This window comes from Schistocerca gregaria, chromosome 3, assembly GCF_023897955.1.
Source record: "Schistocerca gregaria isolate iqSchGreg1 chromosome 3, iqSchGreg1.2, whole genome shotgun sequence".
NCBI lineage: Eukaryota > Metazoa > Arthropoda > Insecta > Orthoptera > Acrididae > Schistocerca > Schistocerca gregaria.
Window position 1 is genome coordinate 724,714,278 of NC_064922.1, and position 14,704 is coordinate 724,728,981.

Genomic DNA, 14,704 nt, shown 5'->3' on the forward strand with positions numbered 1-14,704 from the left:
CAACAACAACAACAACATAAAAAACTGAATGGAAACTTACCGTACTCTCATCACGATGAGTAAAGACTGCAATCTTCAGTGTGTGACTGGCTGTCTTACGTAAGTAGGTTTTCGATTATAGTCGAACTATCGTTATTTACAATAACGACTTACGACGCACGACACCACTAGGGTATAGAGCACAGGAGACCTTTTGACAATAATGACAGCAGTTGTCGGTAGCTCAGCAAATTTAAAAATGTAGGAATCGTTTTACGAATAAGGAACCTTCTCAGTTATTTTTAATACTAGTCAGCACTAATAATATCATGCTAGATACTAGACTGACTCGTCTTTCTAGGGAACTAGTTAAGAATAGATCAGTTAGAAATGAAAAAGAGCAGAATTCAGGAGAGGAAGAGGAGTAGCCTGTCGAAGGTTGAAGGTGTGAGTAGGTTTTCGTGTCGTCCTCATACAGTGAAACTGGCAGTATATATCATAATACATATGCCCGCTAAGACCTGAGTTCCAATGGGTCACATGAAATGAACACGTATACACTCCAAAAGTAATAGATGAATTCTCTCTCTCTCTCTCTCCCTCTCTCTCTCTCTCTCTCTCTCTCAATGTGTGTGTGTGTGTGTGTGTGTGTGTGTGTATGTGTGTGTGTGTGTATGTGTGTGTGTGTGTAAGTGTGTGTATGTGTGTCTTTGAGAGAGAAGTGAATGGGGGGTGAGAAGGGAAGGGGTGTGAGAATGAAGGAAAATGAGAGGGAGGAAGATACAGAAGGAGAATGGGAGAGAAAGAGAGAAGTGACGAGGGTAGGAGGAAGAGTTGATTGGAGTTGAGGGTGACAGAGAACAGACAGAGAACAAGAGAGGGAGACAGCAAGAGGTAGTGGCAATGTGTCAGATGGGAGGAGCATAAGGGGGAGAATTGAGGAGCACTGTAGAGGCGTTAGGGAGAGGTGACGCAGAGCGGAAGTTGACTAGGATACAAAACAGCGAGTGAATGAGTGGCGAAGAAGTGGGAGAGGAGAGCAAGAAACGGATTATGATGGGAGAAGTATGGGATATAAAGTGAGTAGGGAAAAGAAAATGGGAGGGGTCTGAGTGGGTAGAAGAGATGAGGACTGGGAGGAGACTGAGAGGGTAGGAACGGAGCTAAAGGAGAGAGAGGAGAGGGAAGGAGGAAAGAAAAGGTAGTCAGAAAGAGAATGAAACGTAAAATGCACAGAGGGCGAGGGAGCAAAAGTGAGTGGCACAATGCATTTTTGAATGAAGGGTAGAAAGAGCTCACTTCTTCATCAGTTGTTTAAACAATGTCTTCACTCTTTAGTTATTCGAAAGTTAAAGTCACTGCAATTGCCAATTATTACTGAGTTACATTATTGGTAATGACATTAGCGTATGGTTTCCTCACCTAGGACATTTTTGGACGTCTTACTCATCTTCAGGCAGCCATATTCTTCACTGTTACATTCCGCATTAGGGAGAAAACAGACAGAGAAAAATTTAATCTGAAAATTGATAATGGCAATATACACACAAGTGGCAAAAGTCATGGGATGGCGATATGCGCGTATACAGATGGCAGCAGTATCGCGTAAGGATGGTATGAACGGGCTGTGCATTGGCGGAGCTGTCATTTGTATTCAGGTGATTCGTGTTAAAAAGTTTGCGACGTAATTGTGGTCGCACGACAGGATGTAACAGACTTCGAATGCCGAATATTGGCTGGAGCTAGATGCATAGGACATTCCATGTCAGAAATCGTTAGGGAATTCAATATTCCGAGATCCAAATTTTCCAGAATGTGCCGAGAAGATCAAATTTCGCTTAGTGCAGTGGCCCACGACATTCAGTTAACGAACGATAACAGCGATGTTTGCGTAGAGTAATCAATGCTAACAGACAAGCAACACTGCGTGAAAGAAACGCAGAAATCAATATGGGATGAATGACGAACTTATCTCTTAGGACATGGCAGCGAAATCTGGCGTTAATGGGCTAAGGCTGCAGGCGACCGACGCGAGTGTCTTTGCTAACAGCACGACGTCGCCTGCAGCGCCTCTCCTGGAGTCGTGAGCCTATCGGCTGGATCCTAAAGAGCTGGAAAACCGTAGCCTGATCAGATCAGTCCCATTTCAGTTGGAAAGAGCTGACTGTAGGGTTGGAGTGTGGCGCAGTTCTCAGCAAGGCACTGTGTAAGTTGGTAACGACTCCATAACGGTGAGGTGTGTTTCCATGGAATGGACTGGTTCCTCTAGCCCAGCTAAACCGTTCACTCACTGGAAACGGCTATGTTCGGCTACCTGGAGATCATTTGCAGACATTGATGCACTTCATGATCCCAAATAAAAATGGCATGTCACAGGGACACAATAGTTCGCAATTGCTTTGAAGAATATTCTGGACAATTCAAGTGCACGATTTGGACACCCAGACTGTCTGACGAATCCCATCGAACATTTATGGGATATAATCGAGAGGTCAGTTTGTGCACAACATCCTGCACTGGCAATACTTTCGCGACTGTGGACTGCTACGGAGGAAGCATGGCTTAATATTTCTGCAGGTAACTTCCAACGACTTATTGAGTCCATGCTACCTCGAGTTGCTGCGCTACACCAGGCCAAAGGAGGTCCACTGCGATTTTAGGAGGTAGCCCATGATTATTGTCACCTCAGTGCTAATCTTACTCAGAAGTGGCTGGGAATAATATTGGTAGATAGTGTTTTTTTAAGCGTACAGGAAAAAGCTTTCATGGGAGACCATTGAGATAATGATATTGTGATGTGGATAGTCTGATAACTTTCTGCCAGACAAAAGGTGAATCATAATCTTCCTCAAGCAACGTTCTGATATATTATTCGTCGGAGAACACCTCAAAAACTGGTCTAAGCTATGATCAGAGAGTAATATGCGTACCTCACGGGATTAGGAACAAGGATTTGGTGGAATTGTCTTGACCTTGATACGATACATTTACCTTGCAGCAGGGCATAAGCAGGAAAGAAACTTTATGACGAGTTGAAGCTGGTTATTTGATATGGAGCCCAACCTAGATCTTTGAATCCTGTCGGTATGAGTCTCGATCTGGCAGATGTACTATTTCACAGAACAGTTTGGTACAGACTTAAGTATTCATTCAGGCATCATGTTGGTTTAATGAGTGACTTTAACAACAAGTTTTGTTCGAGTTGCATAGTTATAATACACGTCTTTATGTTTACATGGGTGATATAACGAGATCCTGATAATAAGTACTTATAGAACAGTTTCTTGGATACCAAAAATTTATTTTATTCAACACAGGACACTTTTGAAGGAACTTTCCTTATTTGTCGTGAGGGACGTTAGCTAGGAACCAGTTGTTTCCCTGATCCAGGTGCGCAGGGCAGCGACGTTGGTGTAGACTTCAGGTATCCCCGGAGTAGCACAGAATCCCTTGGAGGCGACGCCGAGCAGCGTGGAGTTGGCCGCCAGCGGGCTGCCGCTGTCGCCCCAGCACACGCCCGTGCCCTGGCCACCAGCGCAGATCATGTTCTGCGTGGCTCCCCAGATATTGTAGCACGTGTCACGGCCCACGACCGTCACCGCCACAGCTTGCAGCTGCTCGGGAACCTCCGCATCGGATGACAGGGCGCCCCAACCAGAGACAGTCACCAGAGCACCCTCTTCAGGTTCCACATCGCCAATGTTCACAGCCTAGTAAAAAGCAATAAGTTACCTACGTGCTTCAATGTCATATACACCATAAATGTAGCAGGTGAACTGTATCACTTGAGCAATATTCGCAAGCATTTATTCAATAATATACACATCCAGATAAAAAAAAGAGGAGCACCCAGTAAGGGAGGAGGGAAAGAAATGAAACTTCATGGGTTGAAAGGGTACATGAGGTTATTCAGTGATTACAAAATCTGGTCAAATTTACAAATAACTTCGCACTGTCAGTCTACTTAGCAGTATGACGTTGCATACCCTCTAGCCTGCATGCATCCCGTGACATGTTGCAAACAAGAAGAGTTTTCAATCACGAAAAGACTTCAGTTCAGCTCTCCAGCGTAACATAACACAAATGACTATGGCTATACTAGAATATCAAGGTGTTATATGTAGTTTACCACATCACTCGTCACTGTTAGGAAATCTCAGAAGGGACCCTTGAGGGCAAGTGTGGACTATATTGATACAAAATGAACAAATGTTTGTCATTAGGCATCACATTCACAAGTTGGTGATGAAGATTTGCTTCACTTGTGGAGAACGTCTGCACCTCTTCCACGGTCCATTCGGGTGCGATTCACAATAGTACAAATCGACATCTATATCTACATTTAGATACATACTCTACGAGCAGCAATACCGTTTGGGGTGAAGGGTACGTTGTAACACAACTAATCGTTTCGCTTCCGTTGCACCCGCAAATAGAGCGAGGGAAATAAATGGCTCTGAGCGCTATGCGACTTAACTGCTGAGGTCACCAGTCGCCTAGAACTTAGAGCTAATCAAACCTAACTAACCTAAGGAGATCACACACATCCATACCCGAGGCAGGATTCGAACCTGCGGTCGTAGCGGTCGCCCGGCTCCAGACTGTAGCACCTAGAACCGCCCGGCCACTCCGGCCGGCAGTGAGGGAAAAATATCTATGTACCTCTGTACGAGCGCTAATTTCTTTTATCTTATCTCCATGGTCCTTACCAAAATGTACGTTAGTGACAATATAATCGTTCTGCAGTCAGCTGCAGATGCTGCTTTTCCAAATCTTCTCAGTTCGTTTCTCGAAAAGAAAGTCGCCTTTCCTCCATAGATTCCCATTAGACCTGGGACTCCAATTTAACTTAACAAACCATCTCCGTAATACTGGAGAGCTGATCAAACTTACCATCAAAAAATCTAGCAGGCTGCTTTTCAATGTCTTCCTCTAACCCGACCTGATGGGGATTCCAGACACTCGAGTAGTACTCGAGAATGAGTCACATTAGTGTCCTGTAAGCTGTCTCCCTTACAGGTAAATGACACTTTCCTAAAATTGTCCCAATAAACCGAAGTCAAGCATTTGCTTACAATTTTTACATGTTCGCTTCATTTCATATCGCTCTGCAACTTTGCACCAAGATATTTAACTGACATGTGTCAAGTAGCACATCACTAGAAGCTGTATTCGAACTTCTTGGGACTGTTTTTTGCACTCATGTGCATGAACTTATATTTTTCTACATTTAGAGATATCTCCTAGTCATCACACCAACCATAAATTTAGTCTAAGTCATCTTGTATCTTCCTACAGTCACTCAACGACAAGGCCTTCCCGTATACCACAGCAGCATCACCAAAGGGATCGCTACTCAGCCTGCCTGTCAGAGCTTTTATATATATAGAGAATAATAGCAGTCCTATCACATTTCCCTGCAGCACTTCTGACGATACCTTTGCCTCTGACAAACATTCGCCGAAGCTCTCCTGAGGCTAGTCAATTCCAGAGGGCCTCTCTTGGATGCTGGACAGTTTCAAACAATGCGGAGGACAAAGCTTTTGCTAACGTCGTTCCCATTCATCAAATGGTTCAAATGGCTCTGAGCACTATGGGACTTAACTGCTGAGGTCATCGGTCCCCTAGAACTTAGAACTACTTAAACCTAACTAACCTAAGGACATCACACACATCCATGCCCGAGGCAGGATTCGAACCTGCGACCGTAGCGGTCGCGCGGTTCCAGACTGTAGTGCCTAGAACCGCTCGGCCACACAGGCCGGCCTCCCATTCATCGATGTCGATGGTGCGGATGATTCGGTCGGAAAAGTCTTGTATCTTCTCCTGAGGCAAGCTGGTCGACAATCTTTGTAACTGGTCCTTGATATCCTGGAAACTAGCACTGGAACGGTAGTTACACCTGAGCTGATGCCACATCAGTTCTATTGAGAATACAAATATGTGGTTGAAGTTAAAATATTCTGGGTTATTAGGTCACGTCATGAATCTTGTAAAATGATCGACGTTTCGACCCCTCTGCTGGGATCTTCCTCAGGATCTTCTGATGTCCACTAGTGCTAGAAGTCAGAAGTCGTCAGAGACGAGTGTAGCGTCGTCTAATAAAGGGGGATTTTCACGCGTTGGTGCTGGAGAAGCGATAGTATTGGTTAAAATTCATGTGGCTACCGTTGGTAGGCCATAGTTATAGGCTTATTTTCCAGCTTTGATGCAGAACAAGGAGCGTTGTTAGCTAATCTCCTGTGAATACCATTGGCGGCCCATCGTCATTGGATAGAAAGGCACTATTCTACACTTACGATGGAGAATGTTTGTTGTTGTTGTGGTCTTCAGTCCATAGATTGGTTTGATGCAGCTCTCCATGCAACTCTATCCTGTGCAAGCTTCTTCACCTCCCAGTACCTACTGCAACCTACATACTTCTGAATCTGTTTAGTGTATTCAATTCTTGGTCTCCCTCTACGATTTATACCCTCTACGCTGCCCTCCAATATTAAATAGGTGATCCCTTGATGCCTCAGAATATGCCCTACCAACCGATCCCTTGTGCTAGTTGTTGTGACACAAATTTCTCTTCTCTCCAATTCTGTTCAATACCTCCTCATTAGTTATGCGTTCTACCCAATCTAATCTTCAGCATTACTCTGTAGCACCACATTTCGAACGCTTCTATTCTCTTCTTGTCCAAAGTATTTGTCGTCCATGTTTCAGTTCCATACATGGCTACACTCCATACAAATACTTTCAGAAACGACTTCCTGACACTTAAATCTATACTCGATGTCAACAAATTTCTCATCTTCAGAAACGATTTCCTTGCCATTGCCAGTCTATATTTTATATCCTCTCTACTTCGACCAACATCAATTATTTGGCTTCTCAAACAGCAAAACTCATTTACTACTTTAAGCGTCTCATTTCCCAATCTAATTCCCGCAGCATCACTCGATTTAATTCGACTACATTTCATTATCCTCGTTTTGCTTTTGTTGATGTTCATCTTATACCCACCTTTCCGTTCAGCTGCTGTTCCAGGTCCTTTCCTGTCTCTGACAGAATTACAATGTCATCAGCGATCCTCGAAGTTTTTATTTCTTCTCCATGGATTTTAATTCCTACTCAGAATTTTTCTTTTGTTTCCTTTACTGCTTGCTCAATATACAGATTGAATAACATCGGGGATAGGCTACAACCCTGTTTCACTCCCTTCCCAACCACTGTTTCCCTCTCACGCCCCTCGATTCTTATAACTGCCATCTGCTTTCTGTACAAATTGTAAATAGGCTTTCGCTTCCTGTATTTTATCCCTGCCACCTTCAGAATTTGAAAGAGAGTATTCCAGTCAACATTGTCAAAAGCTTTCTGTAAGTCTACGAATGCTAGAAACGTAGGTTTGCCTTTCCTTAATATATTTTCTAAGATACGTCGTAGGGTCAGTATTGCTCCACGTGTTCCAACATTTCTACGGAATCCAAACTGATCTTCACCGAGGTCGGCTTCTGCCAGTTTTTCCATTCGTCTGTAAAGAATTCGTGTTAGTGTTTTGCAGCTGTATCTTATTAAACTGATAGTTCGGTAATTTTCACATCTATTTTTTTTTTGGGGGGGGGGGGGGGGGATTGGAAATATTATATTCTTCTGGAAGTCTAAGGATATTTCGCCTGTCTCATACATCTTGCTCTCCAGATGGTAGAGTTTTGTTAGGCCTGGCTGCCCCAAGGCTGTCAGTAGTTCTAATGGAATGTTGTCTACTCCTGTGGCCTTGTTTCGACTTAGCTCTTTCAGTGCTCTGTCAAACTCTTCACACAGTATCATATCTCCCATTTCATCTTCATCTACATTCTCTTCGATTTCCATAATATTGTCCTCAAGAACATCGCCCCTGTATAAACCCTCTATATACTCCTTCCACCTTTCTACTTTCCCTTACTTGCTTAGAACTGAGGTTCCATCTGAGCTCTTGATATTCATGGAAGAGGTTCTCTTTCCTCCACAGGATCTGCTGCTGACTAGGTAGATGCGTTAGCCGTCACACAACGACAGCTTTGAGGTAGCAGCAGCTGCATATACTACCTATGTCCAGCGCCCTTCCTAAAACAAACTTCAATGCAGGCGTGCAGGCCATTTTCCCCTTCTCATATTGTGACTATGATCAAGTCTCTCCTCCATTGCAAGAGCATTCCAGCTTTGCACTTAATCGGTAAATCCTGCCTGTACCCCAGGTATAGGTGATCTATTATTTGATGTAATAACGTTGTTCCAGAGAGACATGTGAGTCTCAATGACGGAGAGCTCCGTCAATGGTGTCGATGTGAGAAGGGAAAAATGGACTGAAGGTTTGAACTGTAGTTTGTGTTAGGGAGAGCGTTGGACTTAGCAGCTACAGTAACCCCGACGCTGCTGTGATGTGATGGCTTGCATATTTGCCCAGTAAGCAGGAGATGAGTGCTCACGTCCTGGCTGTGGCATAACTTTTAATTCCTGCTTCTGTTTCTATACCTATCTAACAAAAAGTTGAGACGCATATGACTCTGGAAAAATATTATTCCATCACATCAACGAATCACAACAGTTTTGTGGATATGCTACAGGTTTTCTGTAACTAAAATTTTCATCGACATACCCAATCTATTAATAAAAGTTCATATATTCTTTTTTGTTGTTCTTGTTTTGGACTTGGCAGCAAATGGTTGCACAATCTGCAAAAATAACTAACTGAAAGTTAATTAACATTATATATCGTTCATGTAGAGAAACAATCCATGACGGGACTGTGTGAAATGCCCTTTGAATTCATCTTCAAGAGGATGATATGAAATTCCTCTGCAAACTACCTAAACAGTACAGCATTACATTCTGCTTTCTTCTACTTAAGTTCCAAGTAAGTTAGAAAAGTTATACACAAATTGATTCATTAGAATGTAATGCTATGCAATTCAATTCTTTTAACACTTTATTGTGACTCGGAGCTGTATTTCATACACTGAGGTGATAAAAGTCATAGGATACCTCTTAATGTCGTGTCAGACCTAGCAACTTGACGTTGCATGGTCACAACAAGTCTTTTGACGATCCCTGCAGACATACTGAGCCATACTGCTTCTCTAGCCACCCATAATTACTAAAATGTTTCCGGTGCAGGATTTCGTGCACGAACTGGTCGCTCGATTATGTCTCATAAATGTTCTATGGGATTCAATCGCGCAATCTGGGTGACCAAATCGTTAGCTCGAGTTATCCAGAATGTTCTTCAGATCGGTCATGAACAGTTGTGGCCCGGTGACATGGCATGACACATTGCCATTCATAAAAGCTGTGTCATTGTTTAGGAACATCAAGTCCATGGATGGCTGTAGATAGTCACTAAGTAGTCGAACATACCTATTTTCCGTCAATGATCTATACAAATACAGTCCAAGCCACCATGGAGCCGCCACCAACTTACTCCGTGCCTCGTTGACAGCTTGGTTCCATGGCCTCATGGGGTCTGTGCCACACACGAACCCTGCCATAGCTCTCTCGAACTAAATCGGGTCTCATATGAACAAGCCCTAGTTTTCTAGTCAAGGGTCCAACCGATATGCTTACGACCCCAGGAGAGGCGCTGCAGGTGACGTCGTGCTCTTAGCAAAGGCACCCTAGTCGGTCCTCTGCTGTCATAGCCCATTAACGCCCAAATTCTCAGCACTGTCCTACCGGATACGTTTTTCCCATACTGATTTCAGCGATTATTTCACGCCGTGTTGCTTGTCTGTTAGCACTAGCAAATCTAAACAAACGCCTCTGCTCTCGGTCGTTAAATGAAGATCGTCGGCCACTGTGTTCTCCGTTGTGAAAAGTAATGACTGATATTTGGTTTTCTCAGGACACTCTTCACTTTGTGGATCTCGGAATATTGAATTCCCTAACTATTTCCAAAACACAATGTCCCATGCGACTAATTCCAACTACTATTCCTCGCTCAGAGACTGTCAGATCCCGTCGTGCGGCCATAATCACGTCGGAAACCTTTTAACATGAATCACCTGAGTATAAATGACAGCATCTCCAGTGCACTGCCCGTTTGTATCTTGGGTACTCGATACTACTAGCATATCGCTATCGAATGACTTGTGTAGCACCCTAATTGGTGGTGATCTCTAAAGACATAAAATTTTTATTATTACTTCTTTGTACATGTAAATTGTATGCTTAGTAAAAGATTCCTCAATTTCGAGGCAAATATTCGAAAATGGAAAGAAATAAATGAATGCTAGTTTCAAAAAACACTTTGGTCTAATCGGAGTTGTCTTACAACGGTAATCCTCGAATGAGACCTTGACTTTCAAAGAGTGAAAAAAAGAATAAACTTGAACATCGTGCGTCTGCAAACAGTAGACATTTCTCATCATCAGTTTGTTTGAATTTAGAAGTAGACGCAGTTTTTTTTTGCGAGATCTAGTGATTTAGTTTTTGCGAGATCTGATGAGGAACAAATGTGCTGTTATATCATTTCAGTCGAAGGCCGAGAGATTATTTATCAAACTAAGTTACTTGTTTCGCTTCTGTACTTTGGCACTGGCGTATAAGTACCACAAAAACATCGACTGATAAGGGTTCGGTCATTTTCATTTAGCATCAAACAACTTCGTAACGACAGTCGTCCTGTACAAGTTCTTCCTTGTCATGATATTCTCCACAACCGAAGGATAATTTCATTTTCGAATCCGTAACTGATTACGTATTTGTCTTTGTGAGACAAAAGTTCCACACCAACACTTGCGATCGTGCTAAGGTCCCCAAACTAGTCGCAGGAAAATAAAAATAAATGATCCAAATGAAAACATTACATTGGAGCTGTGGAACTTCTATTTCCGAAGAAAAGTTTTCCTTTTTTTTAACAATTGTATTGACCAACTAGGATCACGTTAACAACGTCAGTTCTACTTTTTCCTTTGTTGTTGTTTCCTATTTTTCAAGTATTCCCTAATTTTCTCCCCATGAAGTCTCTTCCTTTCTTCTGTCCATGTTGTTCCCGATTTTTTATTTCTTCTGCTTTGAAAGCCTTCCAAATTTAGTATTTTGTTTTTAAAATGGTTTCTTTCTGCTATTTCTGATTCTTTGATGTTGTTTCTTCCAAGATCTTTTCTTACTTCTGTAATCCATGATACTGTCGATTTCTTCTTCCAGAAATATAGGAGTATTTATTTTGTTAGTCTATTTCCACCCATTCGGTAGAGATGTCCAAAAAAGGTTAATCTTCGTTTGGCCATAATTCAGATATTTTCTCTATATTTTTGTAGATCTCCTCATTACTTCTTATTTTCCAACCATTTGCAGTTTTCATTGCACCCATTATTTTTCTAATAATCTTTCTTTCCAGTACGTCTAGTTTCCCCATCTTATAGTTCAACGTTAGGCATTCTGATCCATATAAATATTCTGGTCATACCACTTTGGTGTAGTGTTTTAGTTTTGTTTTTCTATATATAGATTTCTTGTTGTAAATATTTTTGGTCGAACCATATGCTATTTCCATTTTGTTAATTCTTACATCTATTGCAGATTTTTCTAGTCCATTCTGTTGTACAGTTCCCCCAAGATATTTAAATTTATTTACTCGTTCTATTTTTCCTATTTGTGTTTCTATGTATTTTGGTGCATTTTTTACATTTGTCATGAATTTTGTTTTTCAGCTGAAATTTTGAGACCAGTTCTGTTTGCTAATTTTTCCAGAATGATTAGTTGAGTAACTGCTTCTGTCAGGTTTTCTGAAAGTATTGCGAAATCATCCGCAAAAGCCAAGCAGTTTACCTTAATTCCATTTGTTTTCCTTCCCAGAGTTATTGGTTCAATTATGTGATTTTTTAGCTCCGAATTCCACATCCTTACAATTTTTTTCTAGAATACAGTTAAATAGTAAAGGTGATAAAACATCACCTTGTCTAACACCAGTTTTTGTTTCAAAAGGCTGAGATACTTCTCCCATAAATTCGACTTTTGATACTGTACCTGTTAGTGTTTCACGAATTACTTTTGCTAGTTTTGATTTAACACCAAATTCTCTAATGACCTTATCTATCGTTTCTCTGTCTGTACAATCAAATGCTTTCTTGAAATGTATAAATGACACTAGTATTAGTTTTTCTTATTGTACAATAAGATGCAGCTAAAGGGATATCACGTTAGTATGTTACATGCATCACTCAGATGGCAACAGCAGTTCAGGCAGCTGTGCACATTCCAACGACAAAGAGCAATGGCAAATTATATAGCTGAATTTACTAAATGTACTATCGGCCATATAATAAAATATTATTCTAATGTCTTGTCCATATCTATGAAATTTACCTTTTAATAAATACACAACATTCATACAACTTGAAAATTGAAACAATGAAAAACGTTTTGTAGACAGTCCGCTGATGGGAAATACCTACAGTTTTTAAGACGCACTACAAAAAAAAATGTTCAAATGTTTTAAATAGTATGGGACTTAACTGCTAAGGTCATTAGTCCATAAGCTTACACGCTACTTAACGTAAATTATCCTAAGGACAAACACACACACACATGCCGGAGGGATGACTCCAACCTTCCCCAGGACCAGCCGCACAGCCCATGACTGCAGCGCCTGAGACCGCTCGGCTAATCCCACGTGGCAGACGCACTACACCTACGGTCCCTACATGTGATTCTTTGGCACACTTCGAAAGCAGAGGTCTCAGTCAGATACTCCCTTTCTTAGAAGAGTAATTGCAGCAGCATACCTGAACGTTAGGGCCGAAGGTGAAGGAACCAGATATGGAGATGGCAGCGATGTCGCAGTCCCCTGTTCCGTAGTCGAAGGCTTCGTTGAGGTGAGCAGCAGCGATGCCGTAGACGGTGCCGCCGCTTTCGCGCGTGGACGTCCCCGCCCTCACGGAGAACAGCGTTATGTCTTGGTAGTAGAGGCAGTGAGCGGCGGTGATTACCCAGTTGATGCTTATGACGGAGCCGCCGCAGTAATGCGCGTCGAGCTGCTGCAACGACACCTGCCACGGGTACTGCGAGATGTCGGCGGGCTCACCTCCTATGATGCGTGGACCACCGACGCGCCCCAGCCAGAGGGGTGGCTTGGCGGGGGGCGCGGCGTAGCAGGCTGCAGCCAGCAGATACAGGACAGCGGCCGTTTTCAACATGACTCTGGCGCGCCGGTAGCCGAGTAGCGTTTTATAATCGTCTTGTTTATCTGTTATCTCTAATTGTCTAGGTCAAAGTGCTGTTTTCATTGTCATCAATAACAACGCTAGAGGCATTCAAACCTGATGAGGATATCATTAACACTGTCGAATTGTAGAACTGACGTTTTAATTATCATCTCGAGAAACTCGAACTGCAGCCATGATACTTGGTGGTGTTTGTCCTCATCTATTTGTTCAATGTTCAGTCTTTATGCAGGGTGTCCAGTATCAAAACGCTGTACAAAGAGACCCACTATCCAGACGACGTCAAATTTGAACCGCGTATTGCTATTGACGCAGGGGGAAACCTCATGGAACAAAAATTTGAAAAAAAAACAAGAAAAATCTATAAACAAATGGCGTTGTAGGCGTCAAAATGAAATGATCATGCTAAAATATCTTACTCAGTGGGTGACACCTGTTGTTGTTGTGGTCTTCAGTCCTGAGACTGGTTTGATGCAGCTCTCCATGCTGCTCTATCCTGTGCAAGCTGCTTCATCTCCCAGTACCTACTGCAACCCACACCCTTCTGAATCTGCTTGGTGTATTCATCTCTTGGTCTCCCTCTACGATTTTTACCCGCCACGCTGCCCTCCAATACTAAATTGGTGATCCCTTGATGGCTCAGAACATGTCCTACCAACCGATCAATTCTTCTTGTCAAGTTGTGCCACAAACAACTCTTCTCCCCAGTCCTATTCAACACCTCCTCATTAGTTATGTGATCTACCCATCTAATCTTCAGCATTATTCTGTAGCACCACATTTCGAAAGCTTCTATTCTCTTCTTGTCTAAACTATTTATCGTCCATGTTTCACTTCCATACATGGCTACACTCCATACAAATACTTTCAGAAACGACTTCCTGACACTTAAATCTATACTCGATATTAACAAATTTCTCTTCTTCAGAAACGCTTTGCTTGCCATTGCCAGTCTACATTTTATATCCTCTCTACTTCGACCATCATCAGTTATTTTGCTCCCCAAATAGCAAACCTCCTTTACTACTTTAAGTGTCTCATTTCCTAATCTAATACAGAATTAGAATGTCATCGGCGAACCTCAAAGTTTTTATTTCTTCTCCATGGTTTTTAATGCCTACTCCGAATTTTTCTTTTGTTTCCTTCACTGCTTGCTCAATATACAGATTGAATAACATCGGGGAGAGGCTACAACCCTGTCTCACTCCCTTCCCAACCACTGCTTCCCTTTCATGCCCTTCAACTGTTATAACTGCCATTTGGTTTCTATACAAATTGTAAATAGCCTTTCGCTCCATATATTTTACACCTACCACCTTCAGAATTTGGGTGACTCCTAAGATAATGCAATGTTGGGCAATACGTTGCCAATGGATTGCGAGAGAGAGAAACTAAATGAACTGGGGTCAGGGTGGATCATGTGTAGCGTCCCTGGGGATGCGGCGTTACATCAGCCACAAAAGAAGATGACCATTCTGCGACTCCAAGAGACAACATATACACATAACCAATAAAACGGAGAGCTCTGATTGTCGTGA

The 14,704-nt window shown here is 42.4% G+C and overlaps 1 protein-coding gene across 1 annotated transcript; it reads right to left on the reverse strand.

The window, feature by feature from the left end:
- Positions 1–3,170: 3,170 nt before the first annotated feature.
- LOC126355731 (trypsin delta-like) lies at positions 3,171–13,139 on the reverse strand. The gene is made up of 2 exons (XM_050006100.1): positions 12,729–13,139; positions 3,171–3,689 (listed from the first exon to the last, which is right to left on the reverse strand). Exons 1-2 carry the CDS (start codon positions 13,137–13,139, stop codon positions 3,342–3,344), a joined length of 759 nt encoding a protein of 252 aa, XP_049862057.1. The 3' UTR covers positions 3,171–3,341.
- Between the last annotated feature and the right edge of the window lie 1,565 nt (positions 13,140–14,704).